Source organism: Hemiscyllium ocellatum, chromosome 19, assembly GCF_020745735.1.
Source record: "Hemiscyllium ocellatum isolate sHemOce1 chromosome 19, sHemOce1.pat.X.cur, whole genome shotgun sequence".
Lineage (NCBI taxonomy): Eukaryota > Metazoa > Chordata > Chondrichthyes > Orectolobiformes > Hemiscylliidae > Hemiscyllium > Hemiscyllium ocellatum.
The window spans coordinates 22,064,284-22,080,560 of record NC_083419.1 but is presented as its reverse complement, the minus strand read 5'-3'; the positions used below and the strand labels follow the sequence as shown (position 1 = coordinate 22,080,560).

Here is a 16,277-nt window from a genome sequence, read left to right as displayed (position 1 = left end):
CAAAGCCTTCATGCACCCTCACAAAAATACTTGAGCCTTTAAAATCCATGACAGAGATTCAATGATAACTCATCAATAAAAGGAAAACAATAAACGTGAAGATCATCTGAAAAGGAAATTAAAGGATTTCTGTTGACCATATTGTGAATTCAGATTTGCCACCTGGGAAATTCTCAGGTGGACTATAATTAGCATTTCAGCTGAAACAAAAAGGCAGGTGAGATGGTTTCATCATAAATATTCGAGGGAACAAACAAAGGAAAACAAAGCATGCAGGGTTTTTTTATTAGATCAACAAAGGAATTTGTACTTGTCTACCCCTGACTTGGTGCACTCCATTCTCTCAGGTCTAACCTGACGTTGCTACCAAACCTTCTGATAAGGGTGATGGATCAGGTGTGCAGGCTTCAGTGTTGCAGTGGCTGAATGCCTTACCTCAAACGTTTCCTCTTAGCTCCCCCTGGATCATGGCCTCACCATTCTTAATCAACCCATTCAGAGATGTTATCTCACACCCCCAGAGCAGGTAGGATTGGAACTCCAGCCTCTGGGGTCCAAGAGAAGTGACATTTCCACGCTGTCACAAGAGGTCTCAATTTTTTTTTGTTTAATATCTTTTTCTGATTGATGTGTTCATACATGTTATCACACACCTCTGGAGCAGGTGGGACTTCAACCCAGACCTCCTGGTCCAAGGGTAGGGATGCTATCACTGCACCACAAGAGGTCCTCAAACTTTCAGCACTGCTGATGCAATTTTAGGACAAAAATGACAGTTATGTCTTGCTTGCACCCCTCCAATGCAGGCTGTACTGGATGCCAATTTGAATCAGTCATTTATTTTAGTACTGGAGTTTTTGTCAGAGGAATGCACAAGAAACAGATTGTATAATCATGTTGATTGACTGTAGTGTAGTCATTTTCAGTCTGGATGCTTCAGCTACCACCTTCTCTTAGCTTCACCCAGCTGGATTTTGGACTCCTTACTTTGCAGGTTAGTTCTTCTAGGAGAAAGTGAGGACTGCAGATGCTGGAGATCAGAGCTGAAAATGTGTTGCTGGAAAAGTGCAGCAGGTCAGGCAGCATCCAAGGAACAGGAGAGTCGACGTTTCGGGCATGAGCCCTTCTTCAAGAAATCCTGAAGAGCTCATGCCCAAAACATCGACTCTTCTGCTCCTTGGATGCTGCCTGACCTGCTGCGCTTTTCCAGCAACACATTTTCAGCTTTGCAGGTTAGTTGCTGAGTGATTTTTAACCGGCAACTGCTCCAAATCTTTGGAAGTTTGTTCTGTTGATGTACTGTTTTATATTGTTGAAATCCAGACAAACTGGGATGTCATTTGGCAAACATCTTCTTTCTGACTTCAAGAGTTCTACTCAGATGGTTTGCCACTAGTCATGGATGATACAGTCTCTATCCCTGTTGGCCCACAATACAAGAGGGAAAGTGAGCAGGAGTGATACAGAGGAGAACAAGCTGTTTGAAGAGGGAGCCAAGGAGAGAGAAGTGCGCTGAGCAGCAGACTTTATCCGCTTGGCATCTCCAGACAGCATTTCCCCTTACGTCATGTGAGGGATAGTGAAGGCACCAAATGTATTTCACTGAAGAGATGCCGGGTGAAGTCTGCCAACTGTTGAAAGCCTCAGAGCATGGAGAGGATGACATCGCAGGTACCTGAGATTATCATAGAATCATAACAGTATGGAAGCAGGTCATTCAGCCCATCAATTCCACACTGACCCTCTGAAGAGCATTGTACCTTGTCCCATGGACATTCCACCTAGCCTGCACATCCCTGAACACAATGGGTAATTTACATTGGCCAATCCACCTAACCTGCACATCTTTGGACTGTGGGAGGAAACCAGAGCACCCAGGGTAAGTCCACACAGACACAGGGAGAAAGTGCAAACTCCTCATAGACTGGTGCTCAAGAGTGGAATCGAACCAGGGTCCCTGGGGCTGTGAGGCAACAGTGCTAACCATTGAGCCACCGTGTTGCTCTAAATTACTTTACATGGTTAGAGTATGTCACAGAGCCAGTGTGCTACAGAGATATTTCAGGCTGAAGATCAATTCACTGATCTTGAACATTGATGTGGGATTATTAGACCTCTTGTGGCACTGCATTTAGATCTCTGGGACTGTGATTCTAGAATCAACTGTCATAGCTATCTGCTCTTGCTGACTTCATGATGTCTGTAAGGAGGGTCTCCTGATCCGTCCAGTGAAGATGAGGGTGCAAGGGGATGGGGAAGAGGTGGCCTGCAGGACTGGTGAAAGACCAATGCCAAAGGGGACAGGGAAGTCAAGACTAGTGGGGGAAAGGAGAGGGTTTGTAGAGGTGGGGAAAAGACCAGTTAATGGAAGGAAGCTAAAGGTGTTTGGGGACATGGAAAACAGCATTGAAAAGGAAGGAAAGCGAGAGAAGGAGATTTGTTGGTTATGAAAATCTCCACGGTTTTGGAGGGGGGGGGGGGGAGGTTAGTGTTGTGAAGGAGCTGGGTGGCATTTTTAAGATATAATATCAGGGATAGGACAGATAGCTGGTGGCAAAGTTTAATGTGGTGGACCTCCACAGGCAATAGGGTATGGTTGGAACTTGGCTGACAGGACAGACTGAGATTAACAGGGAACAGGAGGCTTTGCACGATACGGGGATCAGCAAGATCATGGCGTTGACATTATCCATCATGAGCTACATTCTCTTCCAGCACTTGCTGATCTCCAGAATCAGAATGCAACTGGAAAATGGCTGGGTCAAATCCCAGGGTGATTAGAATCAGTGTCATTTTGATGGGTCTGGTATCCATTGCTACTGGATGCTAGGATGTTGAAAGGGCAAATGTATCAACCATACATTTGCAAATAGAACAACATTTAGTTTGCAATAATTTCGTCATCCAATCGCAATGCGTGCAGTGAACGTGTTCAGGTTCAAATATTGATCCAAGGCAATTTGCACAGTGCTGTGGGTTGTTGCAAATTGACCATTGATATCTCGGTGATGCCTAAGTTAGCAGCAATGACTTGAAAAGAGGTGAATGCTGAGCAGAGATGACCTATCATTGTGCAGCTTCCAGTGGTGCTGTGGGAGGTGGAGACTGTAGCTTCAATGTCTGGCATATAAGTTTAATGAGGGCCTGTACTGCACGCAATGAAAAGTTGAATGGTTGACATGGAGCTTGGATGTGAAGGAGGTCAGAAAGCAGCAGGAACTCCCTTTTGATTTAAGGCCTTGGTCACTCAGCCAATGTGAACCCCTTCACCAAGTCAGTGCATACTGAGGCTGGAGCTGAATGAGTGATGAGACATGACCCTTGTCTTAACGGGCAGCATCTCTCAGTGTCTGACAGAGTGCGTGCAGCCACCATCGGTAAGATATACCACCAGTAACTCTTCTGAGACCTAAGCAGCCCTTTCACTCTTCACCTTGCCAGCCCCAGATGGATGCTGGTCAGTGTGGCTGCCTCCTCAGAAGGTGAAGGTGAAAACAGGAGGATCAGGATGACAGGGTCAGCAACAAACCTTCTTAAGGGATGAGGAGCACCCAGCTCAGGGAGAGGTCACAGCCTCAGGGCCCCTCAGTATACACAGGACCAGTTTTCCATCAAAACTCCTTTCTTTAGAGGTGAGTATGTGCAGTATTGAGACAGCCTCCATCCAGAGTCCTTAAAAGCTGATTACTGGTCACAAGGTGACCTTGCCATTGTGCAACCCTTGACTGGTGGGGCATACAGATACAATGCTGCCCATGCTTCCACGAGGGTCACAATAAAGTACATGAGAGGATTGTTGAAGATGTTCCAGTGCTTGGATTTTTCCAGTTCAGACAGAGTGTGCTGCATAATGCTGGTATGTTGCACCTTGCGCATTTGGATCAGACAATGGGGACAATGTACTGGATAATGAGGACTAGAGGGATGGAAACAGTCCTTCTAAGGATGAGAACGTTGAGGAGAAGGAAACTTTCGTTGTGCATGAGAAAGCTGAAGTGCACCAGGAACCCCAAGCCAGACTGGACCTGATAGATGAGAGCTGGATGCAGTAGACCATCATGAAATATTCAATGCCAGTTTTGTGCTATGAGCAGCATGGCTTAGTGGTTGCTGGCCATTGCATTGCCAGTGAGGTATGGCACCACATTACCAATGTTTATCCAGAGCCTTTCAATGATGGCATTGGTGTAAGGATTGCCAGTCATTCAGCACCTGTCTCCTAAATGGCAGACAGCTCTGGAAATGGCTGGTGGTAAGTTAGGAATACAAAGTGAGCGACACCACAGGGGTAGGACGTAATTTTTAATTGATTTATTGTCACATGTATCTTGTGACAAAAATACAGTGAAAAGTGTTGTATGTTGTCTCGGGCACCATCTTAAAACACAGAAACCTAAACCAAAACATAGTATTGTAAAGGCAGAGAAATGAAGATATGAAGAAAGTGTTAAGTGCTCCACCATGGATCATAGGCCTGGTGGCCAGGCAGTAATTTCTTTTGCCATGCCCTGCCATTGGAATAGAAGTTGCCACTGTTTGGCGCCATCTCACCTCTACCAACGCCCTCACCATGATGAATCCTCACTGGACCTTGCCAATGCAGGTGCCACTGATGCCGCCCAGTTCCACAACCAGCCCAAACCCGACCGCACCGCCAGGAGTCTGCTTTGGGCCCAACTCACCAACCCATTCGGTATGATATGGTGAAAAGTTGCATTAGGCATTGGAATTCCCTCAAAAAGCACAATGTTTCTGATGCTTATCCAAAGACAAATATTTCATCCTGGTATACCTGAATGATTTGTACAAGTACATAGCTGTCCTCTGGGAGGAAACTGAATCATCTGTCTTGAGTCACCAATTAGAGTCATAGAAATGTATAGCACAGAAATAGACACTTCGGTCCATCTCATCCATGCTGACCAGATATCCTAAATTAATCTTGCCAGCATTAGGCCCATATCCCTCTAAACCCTTCCTATTCATATACCCATCCAAATGCTTTTTAAATGTTGTAATTGTACCAGCCTTCACCACTTCCTTTGGCAGCACATTCCATACATGCGCCTCCCTCTGCGTGAAAAAGTTGCCCCTTGGTCCCTTTTAAATCTTTCTGCTCTCATCCTAAACCTTTGCCCTCTCGCTCTGGACTCCTTCAACGATACACTATTCTGTGCCTTACAGATTGGCACATCTTGCCACATGTATACACAACAATCCAGAAACTACCCCTGCTTTAATCACAGTAAAGCTGCATAATTCCAATAGTTCACACTTGCAGATGGATTGGAAATTACAGATTTAACCATATTGGTGGCTGTGCCTTTCGATCTTTCCAGAAAATCTACATACTTGGAATTACTTACTCCAAAGAGAGTTATTTGATCATTATTTCTAAATTCAGTCATCTCAACTTTCCTCTCTGAAATTCTCATTCCTTCATATTCTGCAGAACAATTTCCTTGTTATATACACTCTGTCATTTTTGGATTTTTAATATGCGCTCATGTTTAATATACACTGATGTTTAATATGCACTGATGTTTCATCCCAGTTTAACTGCTGTCATTTGCTTCACTGATAATGCCTCTTGTTCCATGACTTTCTTTCAAGCCTCATCTTGTTATTTCTAATAGGCTAGTCTTGCTTCCGGCTGCAATTTCTGCTTGAGTGATTTTTCCTCATCTTTGTCAAATGTCCTTCAGACTATAAGATATGTAGGATTTCTGAACCTGTGAAGCACATTACTGTTTGACTCCTCATGTCAGGGAATTGATAAAATGGTCAAATTGCCCTCGGAGGTCTGAACAGCAGCACCAGTTTCTAAATAGTGGCTGAAGCCAGTGCAATTTCTACAGTAATGAAACTCATATTTTATATGTCGGGCCATTTACAAAGTCATTCATAGCTGTGGATGCAATGTTGGATGTCTGGACAGAGCAAATATGGGGTCAGTTTTAATCCATCAATATCACTTAAATGGAAAAGTTTGAGCTTCAGAATCAGTTTGATAGATAAGTTCTCAATTTGCACTTGACTTTGGTTCTGTCATATCGAAACGGGCCTACCCCTGAGTGGTTACAGCTATTGCTTGAAACAGATGGAAGGGCAGGCAGTGGAATGGTAGGGGGGAAGCTGGTGACCTCGTAGTATCATCGCTGGCCTGTTAGTCTAGAGATCCAAATAATGTTCTGGGTACCTGGGTTTCAATCTAGCCATGGCAGATGGTGGAATTGGAATTAAATTAAAAATAAATGTGGAATTAAGAATCTAATAATGACTGTGAATTTGTTGTCGATTGTTGGAAAACGCCATCTAATGTCCATTAAGGAAGGAAACTGCCGTCCTTATCTGGTCTGACCTACATATGACACCAGACTCATAGCAATGTGGTTGACTTTTAACTATCCACTGGGCAATTAAAGATGGGCAATAAGTACTGCTTAGACAGCTTGAACGAATAATGGGGGAAAAAGGGCTGCTGTGGTAGTTATTCAGAACCCCAAAGTAATGCTTTTTGGGGGATATGAGTTCAAATCCCATTCATGGTGAAATTTGAATTCAATACAAAATAAAGTCTGAATTAAAAGCGAATGGAATGCTTGCCATATTGCCACTTCATTGTCATAAAGCCCCTCTAACCCCTTTAGGGAAGGCAATCTGTTATTATTACCTATGTGTGACTCCAGACCTACCGTAATGTTGTTGACTTTTAACTGCTCACTGATGAGCAGTAAGTGGAGCAGTAAAAATGCAGTAGAAATCATAACCTGATGACGTAATTAGGATCTTTGTTTTTCTGTTTTTGACTTCAATGGAGAGTAATTCTTTTGTTCAAGTGTTGACCTGCCTTTTCTGGTGTAAGGAAATTAAAAATTTGTGTTTTTGTTGAGGTTGAAGGAACAAATATATTCCTGTTCACTACAGACCACTGCTGACCCAGGATCACCATCATGTAGTCTTGCCTTCACTATGTATGTGGGACTTACCATAGGCTTCTTACATGGCTGACATCACTGTGCCCAGCATTGAGGGTCAGCCATTTGATATTAGCAGCTCACTGTCAGATTCAAATGAGATCTTGTCCAATGCTTTCCACATACTGGCTGATCAAAATTTTAAATCCGTTCAGTAAAAACTAAATGAATGCAAGCAATTCAGCAGAAATGCCAGGATTGTGTGACAAGTATTTTAGAAAAGGCCCAATACGTGTCTCATTACTTATGCCAAGGTAACGGGAAAAGGGATGAAGCAATGTTAGAAAAATATTGCAGAGTAAAGGAATTCGCTACACAGGTAGATTAATCAGAACATCTCAGGATTCAACCATTGATTGATGGCTTCTGAAATGGTACACTGACCTGATTGTTATACTGTGGTATCTAGGGCTGAAAAGTGTGGCGCTGGAAAAGCACAGTAGATCAGGTCATCCGAGGAGCAGGAGAGTCAAGGTTTCGAGCATAAATCCTTCATCAGGGCCACACACTGGCATCCACCCAATTGGTAATATTGGAACATGCCTCAAAGTTGTCTATTACTATCACTGGGTTATCTTTATCCTTACGCTAAAACTTAGCTGCAGGAGCACTTCTCAACAAATGTCTGTCGTCTGCCTCCTTGTTGAAGTGGACTATGTAAAGAGAGTTGACAAAGTTCAATATTAGATAGATGCCTGAATAATTGTTGGGATAAGGTCAGTGACATTGTGTTGGATTCAAACAATTGAACTGTATTGATGTTGCATGCTTTATTTTAATGCAGCACCACATGATTAAGCAATTCTGAAATACAAGTCAGCATTGTAATTAGCCAAATCTTCCTTTACCTTTGTTGTATCATTATACCTACTCCCTGCACTTCCTTTGAAGATAGGATCCATGGTTTACCAAATCAACGTGTAAGCTCTTGTGTTTTTAGATGGTGTAATGTGACAATACTGCTAGATGGACACATCATTTCTCCGCTGGAGCCCACCGTAAATGGCATCTCTCCACTGGGCTCCCTCTTACCCCTCTTTATAAATTTATATATTGAGGGATCCACATGGCTAACAGTAGTGGACACCATAGAAACTAAATTACAAAGTATTTCAGAAATTATCCTAAAGTCAGGTCCAATTTCTAATAGATTTAGACAGCTTTTGCAAAGATATATACTGGATGTGAAAGCTTCCTATGTCCACTGCTCTTTCAACAGAAATCCATGCTTGATGAAGAAGCAGTGGAGACCTGGAGTTAAAGGCTTCCACGTACCTTTCTAGCCTAGATATTTTCTAAGCTACCTGTTTAGTGTTACTACTACTCGCCTCTGAAACAGGTGGGAGTTAAAAGCAGATCCTCCAATTGTAAGTGCACAATTGCTATGCCAAAGAGCCTGATAAGCAGTCTATCATTCCTCATGATCTTGCACATGTTAAGCTTAATAGAAATGAAACCAACTTGAATGAATGACCTCTGTTTAATGATTCTAACCTCAAACCCATAGTAAAGCAGTGTGTCAACTATCCTCAAAGTGTAGGACTGTGACAGCAGAAGTTCTGCCTCCCAATCTAACCTCTTTACAGAAAGCAGTTGGGCTTCAATTTAATGCAATTCATCAGTTACCATGGTTTAGCATCATAAATGTGATTAAATGCTGCCCTAGCAGCCATAACCTCCTTCCTCTAATGAGTTTCAATTGTGCCAGTATTAAGTTAAATGTTGTGAAAATGAGACAGGTTGATGCTTTTAGGGTACCTGGGATTTGGTTAGCTTATTTGGTTGGACAGCTGATGTAACAGTGTAGATTGACCCCAGCAGTGTGGATTCAATTTCCACACCACTTGAGGTTACCACGAAGGGCTATCTTTTTCAGCCTGTTCTCCAGGTTAAATCCATCAGTCATCTCTTCTGAGTGAGAGCCAGAGTGAGTGTCCCGTTTTGGGCAACCAATGAACTGTATCATAGTACTTATCCAATAGGCTCATGATTGATCATGAATATTGAAGCCAAGGTGAGTGTTACAGTACAGTTACTTGAAGGTTTCCAAAATCATTGTGGTCTTTGCTTCTTACAAAACCCAGGCATCCAAAGAAGCATTGCCATATGGTGGAAATAGTATTATGAAACTGATAACAATGAGAAATTTGGAAAATAACCACTTTGATATCCATTCATACTTTATAAGGATGCCTTGGAATCACTGACCTTTTCAGTTTGAGTTTATTATTCTTATGATTAACAGTTTAGGAATTTGTTCAATTAGTTTATTATAGAAGCATTTTATTGGTGAGCTTAGTGAGGCTATTTGCAATATAACTGATCTCACAGGGAGCTAACTGAATATTCTTCCAAATCAATGTTTTTAAACATAATGCAACAATTTTAATAATGACTAACTATTTTTCTTGTATATATACTGATCATTTCAGATTATTTTGTTGATTTAATCCATTGTCTGCTCATTCACTTTACAACACTCAAAATGTGTACAGAGATTATTTTGTAATCGATAACCACTATTTCTGCAATTTTGTAATGTCTTAGTAATCCCTCGCATCAGTAAAGCAGGTTGTGAGAAATCACTTTTTATTTGCGTACTTACAGATTATAAAAGGTATTGAAATGCTAAATTACATGGATGCAAATTCTAATATAGAAATTAAGATGCAATTGCACAATAGTAACTAAGTTTGCAAATACTGTACTGTAAAATTGAGGTTGTGATTGTAGAAAGCTGTACAGATTACAATCCTTTGTAGTAACGCTGATAACAAAGTACATGGTTTGTTACTTGTAAAATATATTGAGAAGGAATATAGTACCAATGGCTTCTTCTGAAGCAGATGTTTTCTGAATGTATGGTACTTATAAGATTAGATGTAAAAATAAAGCCATTTATATAAAATTTTCAATAATTGTCTAATACCTTTAATGCATTATTACCTAATATTGCCGAATACCTTTCAGGTTTTCAACAAAAAATATTATTTGAAACTGTTATTAAAACTGTAAGTAATTGCATTTTTGCTCTTTCTTTTTCAGTTCATTGCCTTTGCCTCTTTATTGTTCATCCTCGTCTCAATCACCACCTTTTGCCTCGAGACACATGAGGCATTTAACAAGATTGTTAACAAAACAGAACATGTAATAAATGGGAATTCATCTCAATTAATCCAACATCTTGAGATGGAAACAGACCCGGCATTGACATACATTGAAGGTGTATGTGTAGTATGGTTTACTATTGAATTTTTAGTTCGAATTATCTTCTGCCCTGATAAACTTGAATTCATCAAAAATCTTCTAAATATTATTGACTTTGTTGCAATTTTACCCTTTTATTTGGAGGTGGGACTCCGTGGACTTTCATCAAAGGCTGCAAAAGATGTGTTGGGCTTCCTCAGGGTGGTAAGGTTTGTCAGAATTTTGCGAATCTTCAAGCTAACCCGTCACTTTGTGGGGTTGAGAGTTCTTGGACACACTCTCCGTGCTAGCACTAATGAATTTCTGCTCTTAATCATTTTCTTGGCACTGGGTGTGTTGATATTTGCTACAATGATTTACTATGCTGAGAGAATCGGAGCAAACCCAAATGATCCAACAGCTAGTCACCACACCAAGTTCAAAAATATCCCTATTGGATTTTGGTGGGCAGTCGTAACCATGACAACACTTGGATATGGAGACATGTATCCTCAGACCTGGTCGGGCATGTTAGTAGGAGCTCTCTGTGCCCTTGCGGGCGTGCTGACAATAGCAATGCCTGTACCAGTTATTGTCAATAATTTTGGAATGTACTATTCACTGGCCATGGCAAAACAGAAGCTTCCAAGAAAGAGAAAGAAACACATCTCCCAAGCTCCACAAGCAGGGTCTCCAACTTATTGCAAAACTGATCTGAATACACCTTGCAACAGCACTCAAAGTGATGTGTGTCCTTTTGGGAAAGATAAGCTGGAGTGTAACAGGACAGGTAAGACAAACATGGAAAATACATACCTGGTAAGCTCTGGACATAGACCAGTCCAGTCAACGTCATTGAAAAATCACCACAATATAAAGCTGTCAATTTAAAAAGTTATGCTATCTAACTTTTTAACCACAGTCATGAGCAAGGCATGATGCATGGATTTATTCTATACAATTGTTCTAAAGTAAGTTACCATAACCATTTCAGGCCCAACTAAAGCTTCCTAATGGAAATATTGGCAGCATTGTACCTACTATCTCTATTAAACAAACAACACAGATTTTGTGAAACTGAATCAGTATTTGGTGAAATACATACAAAATGATACATTTTGCTAACTATTCAATTCATTTCATATAGAACTCTTCAAACAAAAAGAAAAATCATTTTAATTTACCTTTGGGGATGTGGGCGTGACAATTTTCATCTTGCATTCCACCTGTTCCTCAGCTGATTAAAAACAGAAGGCTGGCAAAACTTGATAGTGGGTCAGGACTTTGAGTTGACACTTCAGGCCTTTATAACACAATCTGCACATTTCTAGTCGGAAGCTTTTTAATGTATTCAAATCGAAGTCCTACAACAGCAGTAGGGCCTGGTTTCCACTGTCAGGTGTAAATGGCACATATGCACCATGAACCTTTTCCTGATCTGTGCCAGATTTTCAAAGACCCAATCTACTGAGTTTTTGGGAGGAACATTAGAAACCTGCTCAAAAGTTCTCCAGTATAGTTTTGTTGCTTATTTTTGGGGGGCTGGGAAGTACCAGTCATTTTAGTTTCACTCCTGCATTTCCCTGATGACATTGGCCAGACAGCATAAATACTGTGCCAGCCTCCTGTCTTCCTCAGGTGAAGGATGAAGGTGGTCTATGGAGTATCTTCCAGTCAAATATGTAGAGTATCTGTAACAAGTTTTAAAGATTTGCCATTGAAGAACAGCAGCTTCGCCATTTTGTGAAGTATTTTCTTTTCCATAGCACTCTTTCTGCAGGCTGTAAAATTATCTATAGCAAATGAAGAAATGGCATGAGATCACATTAACAGCTTGATACTTATACACACAGCAATTGTGATTCTAATTTGTTGTGCTTGGCATTAATTGTACAGTAATAGCCACAAGAGGCAGCGTATCCCTCCATCACTTCAAAGGTGCAGCCACTGCCATTTTGAAAGGGCCTACTACTGGTTGACACTGTACACATAAAGCAAAATACTACTGGTGCTAGAAATCCAAAACATAAACAAAATATGCTAGAAATACTCAACAGGTCATGCAGTATCTGCAGAGAGAAGCTGTTTATGTTTCAGGCTGATGGTCTTACAATAGAACTGTTGGAAAGGTCATCAACCTGAAATGCTAATTCTTGTTTCTCTCCACAGGTGCTACCTGCTGAGCATTTCTGGCATTTTTATTTTAACACCCTCTTATACGTGCCTGGTTCGCCAGTAGTCCTCTTTCAGTAAACAAATTGGAGTCCAAAAACAAAGAAGTATCATAAAATTAAGGTTAAAGTTATTCATGTTGGCTGAAATCTTCCCCCACCGCTCATTTGTGATAAACTAGCAGGTGCAGTTTTGTGACCATCTCCTGAAGGGAGGCTGCCTATCATTGGTCCAGCAACAAGGTCAAAAACAAGAGGGGCAATTTTTAAAAAAATTATTTATGCAATGTGCATTTCTTGCCCACCCCCACCTTATCTGAAGAAGATGATCCTACATTTTGTGTAATTTCCTCTGCACAACATTAAGGTTAGTTTTGAAATCTTGAATATTATTAGCTTTACAATGTTTGCAACCGGGTCTACTCAATGGTATCTACAATTACTTCTAAAAAAAAATTTACAAAATCTGGCAATTATGAACTGGCATGCAAAGGGAAATTGGGCAATCAGTCTTCTTATTTGTTATCCCCTCTCCCTTCATATTATTAATAAACTTCATTGCTTTAATATTTACGTGGCAATCTTAAGGCAAATTTTCTGATCAGTATATTTAATCACATGGATGAAGAATATCATGCCATATAGGGAGCCATTTTGGCTTTCCATTCAGTTAAACTAATGTCAGTTCTCCATTACATGAGCATTTTCAATGCTGTGAGATCCAGCCAACCTTTTACACTGCTATACAAGATGATAAGAAGTAACCCTCCAGTTCAATGTGAAATACTGTACAAGGTATCAAGAACCCTTGAGAATTTTGAGATAATGTAATCCAACTGATATACAAAAAGAGTTTTGGTTACATTTCGTCGAGAATGCAACTACAGAATTAAATGCAGTCTACAAAACAAAAGCAAGACTGATATCTAAAACTGCCACACAGATTTCCTAAGAGTCAAAAAAAAACACAGATGCTAGAATCCAAAGTAGACAGGTAGAAAGTTGGAAAAACGTAGCAAACCAGGCAGCATCAGGAGGTGGAGAAGTCATTGTTTCACATGTATCCCTTCTTCAGGAGACTTGAAACATCTACTTCTCGACCTCCTGTTGCTGCCTGGCTTGCTGAGTTCTTCCAACCTCCTGCCTGTCTACACAGATTTCTCAAGCACTTTAAAGAATAATGTTCATGTATTGTTTCAAAAAAACATTTTTTGTTACATTCATATGGAAATCTAGCAAAACTATTTTTAAACTTTAACTGAAGATTTTCAACTAAACTATAAATTGTTCACTGTCTGTGATATAAGCAGAATAGAACACTACTTGTTTTAGTACCATTCAATGAAACCAACATTCATAGAAATTTGCCTTCCAATCAATAAATATTAGCTTGCTGATTGCTATACTGTATGATAGCATATATTTGTGCTCATGATGTATTCATGCATTTGAGATGGAATGGTCTATATTACTATCTGCATTTGTAACAGTAGTGCATGCTGCCAATTCTTTCTTTGCTACTGCATTGAGATGTATGTGACAATGCATGGTCATTTTAATAACTGTTAGCTGTGATAGAATCCTTTCCCCCAGTGTGTGTCTTGCCCCTTACCTAATATGTTTGACATTGTTGCTGCTTTGCCATGCCTCGTTTGTTTATTGATAAGAAATTAGGATTTGAAAGGTCATATCATCTATAATCTTGCATGTCTCTATTATGAATTCAGATTGTAGAATGTTTTGAACTAGTAGTATACATTCAGTACAATAAATAGAATGGTGATGTGAACAGTGTTGTCAGGTGAAGACAGTGCAGGAAGTGACCAACCACTATCTCCTGAAGAGAGGCTTCCAATCAGACGGTCTAGCACCAGGGACAAAAACAGAAGCGGGGGAACATGTTTCTTGCTGACAACAGGTGATTATGCGTGTGCTACTGATGGAGGGATCAGGAAAGGTATGCAATTCTTAGAAAGCTCAAATTAACTTTTGACATTAAATACATAAACTAATTTAGAAAATGTGCATTTCTCATATCATACTTTTCTGTGCAGTCATTTTTCTTGTAATGCATTAGCTAATGAACATCCTGGTATACATTTTTAAGTGTGCATTTGTGTATGTTTTAAATCTAACCAAATTACAGTCAGTTCTCACACATCTAAGTTAATCAGTTAGCACAGACATATCCTGATAGTTCACCTTTAATATTTAACCCATAAGATGCATTCTGTTGCTTGATCATTTAAAATGGCACAGACTATCCTGAGCCAAGCAAATTTTGATCTTCTCATTTGCCTTTACCTCAGTTTATTAATTAAGTAAGATTGCAAACTATATTTTTCCAATTTCTATTCAATGAAGTAATTTCAAAAGGTATTAATTTCAGAAATGCCTTTCTGTTTCAAAATGTTTTTCTCAACTGGTCAGAATTAACCATGCTATAAAAATATTTAGTATCCTCTTAAAGGCAAGAAATGCAAATTTCTTTGTGCTCCTTTCTGCACTTTTTTATTACATTCCTTACAGTTCTTTTGCACAGAGGCAGCTATAACCCCAGATCACTCTTAATGTGACTGGTTCTAACCAAATTAGCTTATAATTTAGAAAACCACTTTTGATTGCATTGCATTTTGTAATGTTGTTTTTATGGCTGTTAACTGTTGCAAACTGATATCTGTGCATTTCTCTTTCCGTATAAGGATATGAAAAGTCCAGAAGCTTAAACAACATAGCTGGCATGGCTGGTAATGCTCTAAGACTGTCTCCAGTAGCTTCACCCTACAACTCACCTTGTCCCCTGAGACGTTCTCGATCTCCCATTCCATCTATATTGTAAACAAGCATAGAATAATTTATTCAAGTTAACTTCTACTGCATTATAATATAATTGAAACAGCAGCTTTAAGTGTAGACTTACTAGTAAGACTTAAAACCTGCATGATTTAACTGTAAATATAAAGATAGCTGAAGTTTCTGATCTTTGCATTTAAACTTTGCAAAGTAATGCTTCTTGCTTATATGTTAATTTTACTGCATTACCGTTACAAACTAAGGGCATTTAAAGATCTGCTTAGCCACTATGTTCAATGACAAGTGTTTTTCAGGGAGATACTGAATACAAACATGTGCTTCCAAATGATATCACTCCATTGGAACTTCATTTCTGTGACTTTGATCCATTTCGAAGATGTCTTGACTTCTGTCTGAGTCCACACAATGTGGCTTGGGTTAAATCATTTGCATGGAACATTCTGTCTCATCGTCTGCAAGCAATGTGCACTTTCTGGAACGTGGAGGCTCTGGATATATGTGTGTATTGCACCATTTGCTGACAAAAACATTGACCAACTGTTCTGCATGTTGGGATTTATTACTGTTCTGTAGAGCAGATGAGTAATGAAGTTTATAGAACTGAGTGTTTCCAATTGTTTACATGCAGATAACTGCAAAGATGTTGTCTTTACTGGTTACACGCAAGCAGAGACAAGCGCTCATTCTTAATGGCTTCAGGAAGGCACAAACATGAAAAGAGGTAACATATCCATCATCTGGGGTAACATTTCAATCCAACAAGAAATGCCTAGCTGGTTTAGCTGAAACCATACTGGACATTCATATCCATGTCTTAATTAACAACTTCTATATGTACCTGTTAACTAGATGAGTTACTGTGTATATAGTTCTATTCCAATAAGCATGAACTGCATGATAACTTCTTGTAAAATATGTATCAATGGAAATATACATTTCTGATATTTAGAGATGTACATTGTTCAATTTTGTTAACATCATCAGAAAATATATTTTAAAGATTTCAGCAATGGATTTAATATAATATTGGTGCTGCTGTTACTGCAGTGTTATACTGGTATCAAGGATTTTAGACTTTTGAAAAGGTAAAGGGATTTTAGCCATATTAAGGATTTCTCTGGACAAATGC

The 16,277-nt window shown here is 39.8% G+C and overlaps 1 protein-coding gene across 4 annotated transcripts in view; it reads left to right on the top strand.

Annotated features, from left to right (window-relative positions):
• The window catches only part of LOC132824659 (potassium voltage-gated channel subfamily C member 2-like), a 160,860-nt gene extending 144,894 nt beyond the window's left edge, over window positions 1-15,966 (top strand). For 2 of the 4 annotated variants that reach the window (XM_060839295.1, XM_060839294.1), the window contains 3 exons: window positions 10,023-10,953; window positions 14,127-14,291; window positions 15,037-15,185. In XM_060839295.1, coding sequence (XP_060695278.1) covers window positions 10,023-10,953; window positions 14,127-14,291; window positions 15,037-15,173 — 1,233 coding nt within the window. In that variant the 3' untranslated portion in view covers window positions 15,174-15,185. Of the gene's footprint in view, window positions 1-10,022; window positions 10,954-14,126; window positions 14,292-15,036; window positions 15,186-15,776 lie in introns of those variants that run through there. The other 2 variants (XM_060839297.1, XM_060839296.1) reach the window with 2 other exon arrangements.
• The last annotated feature ends 311 nt before the right edge of the window (window positions 15,967-16,277 follow it).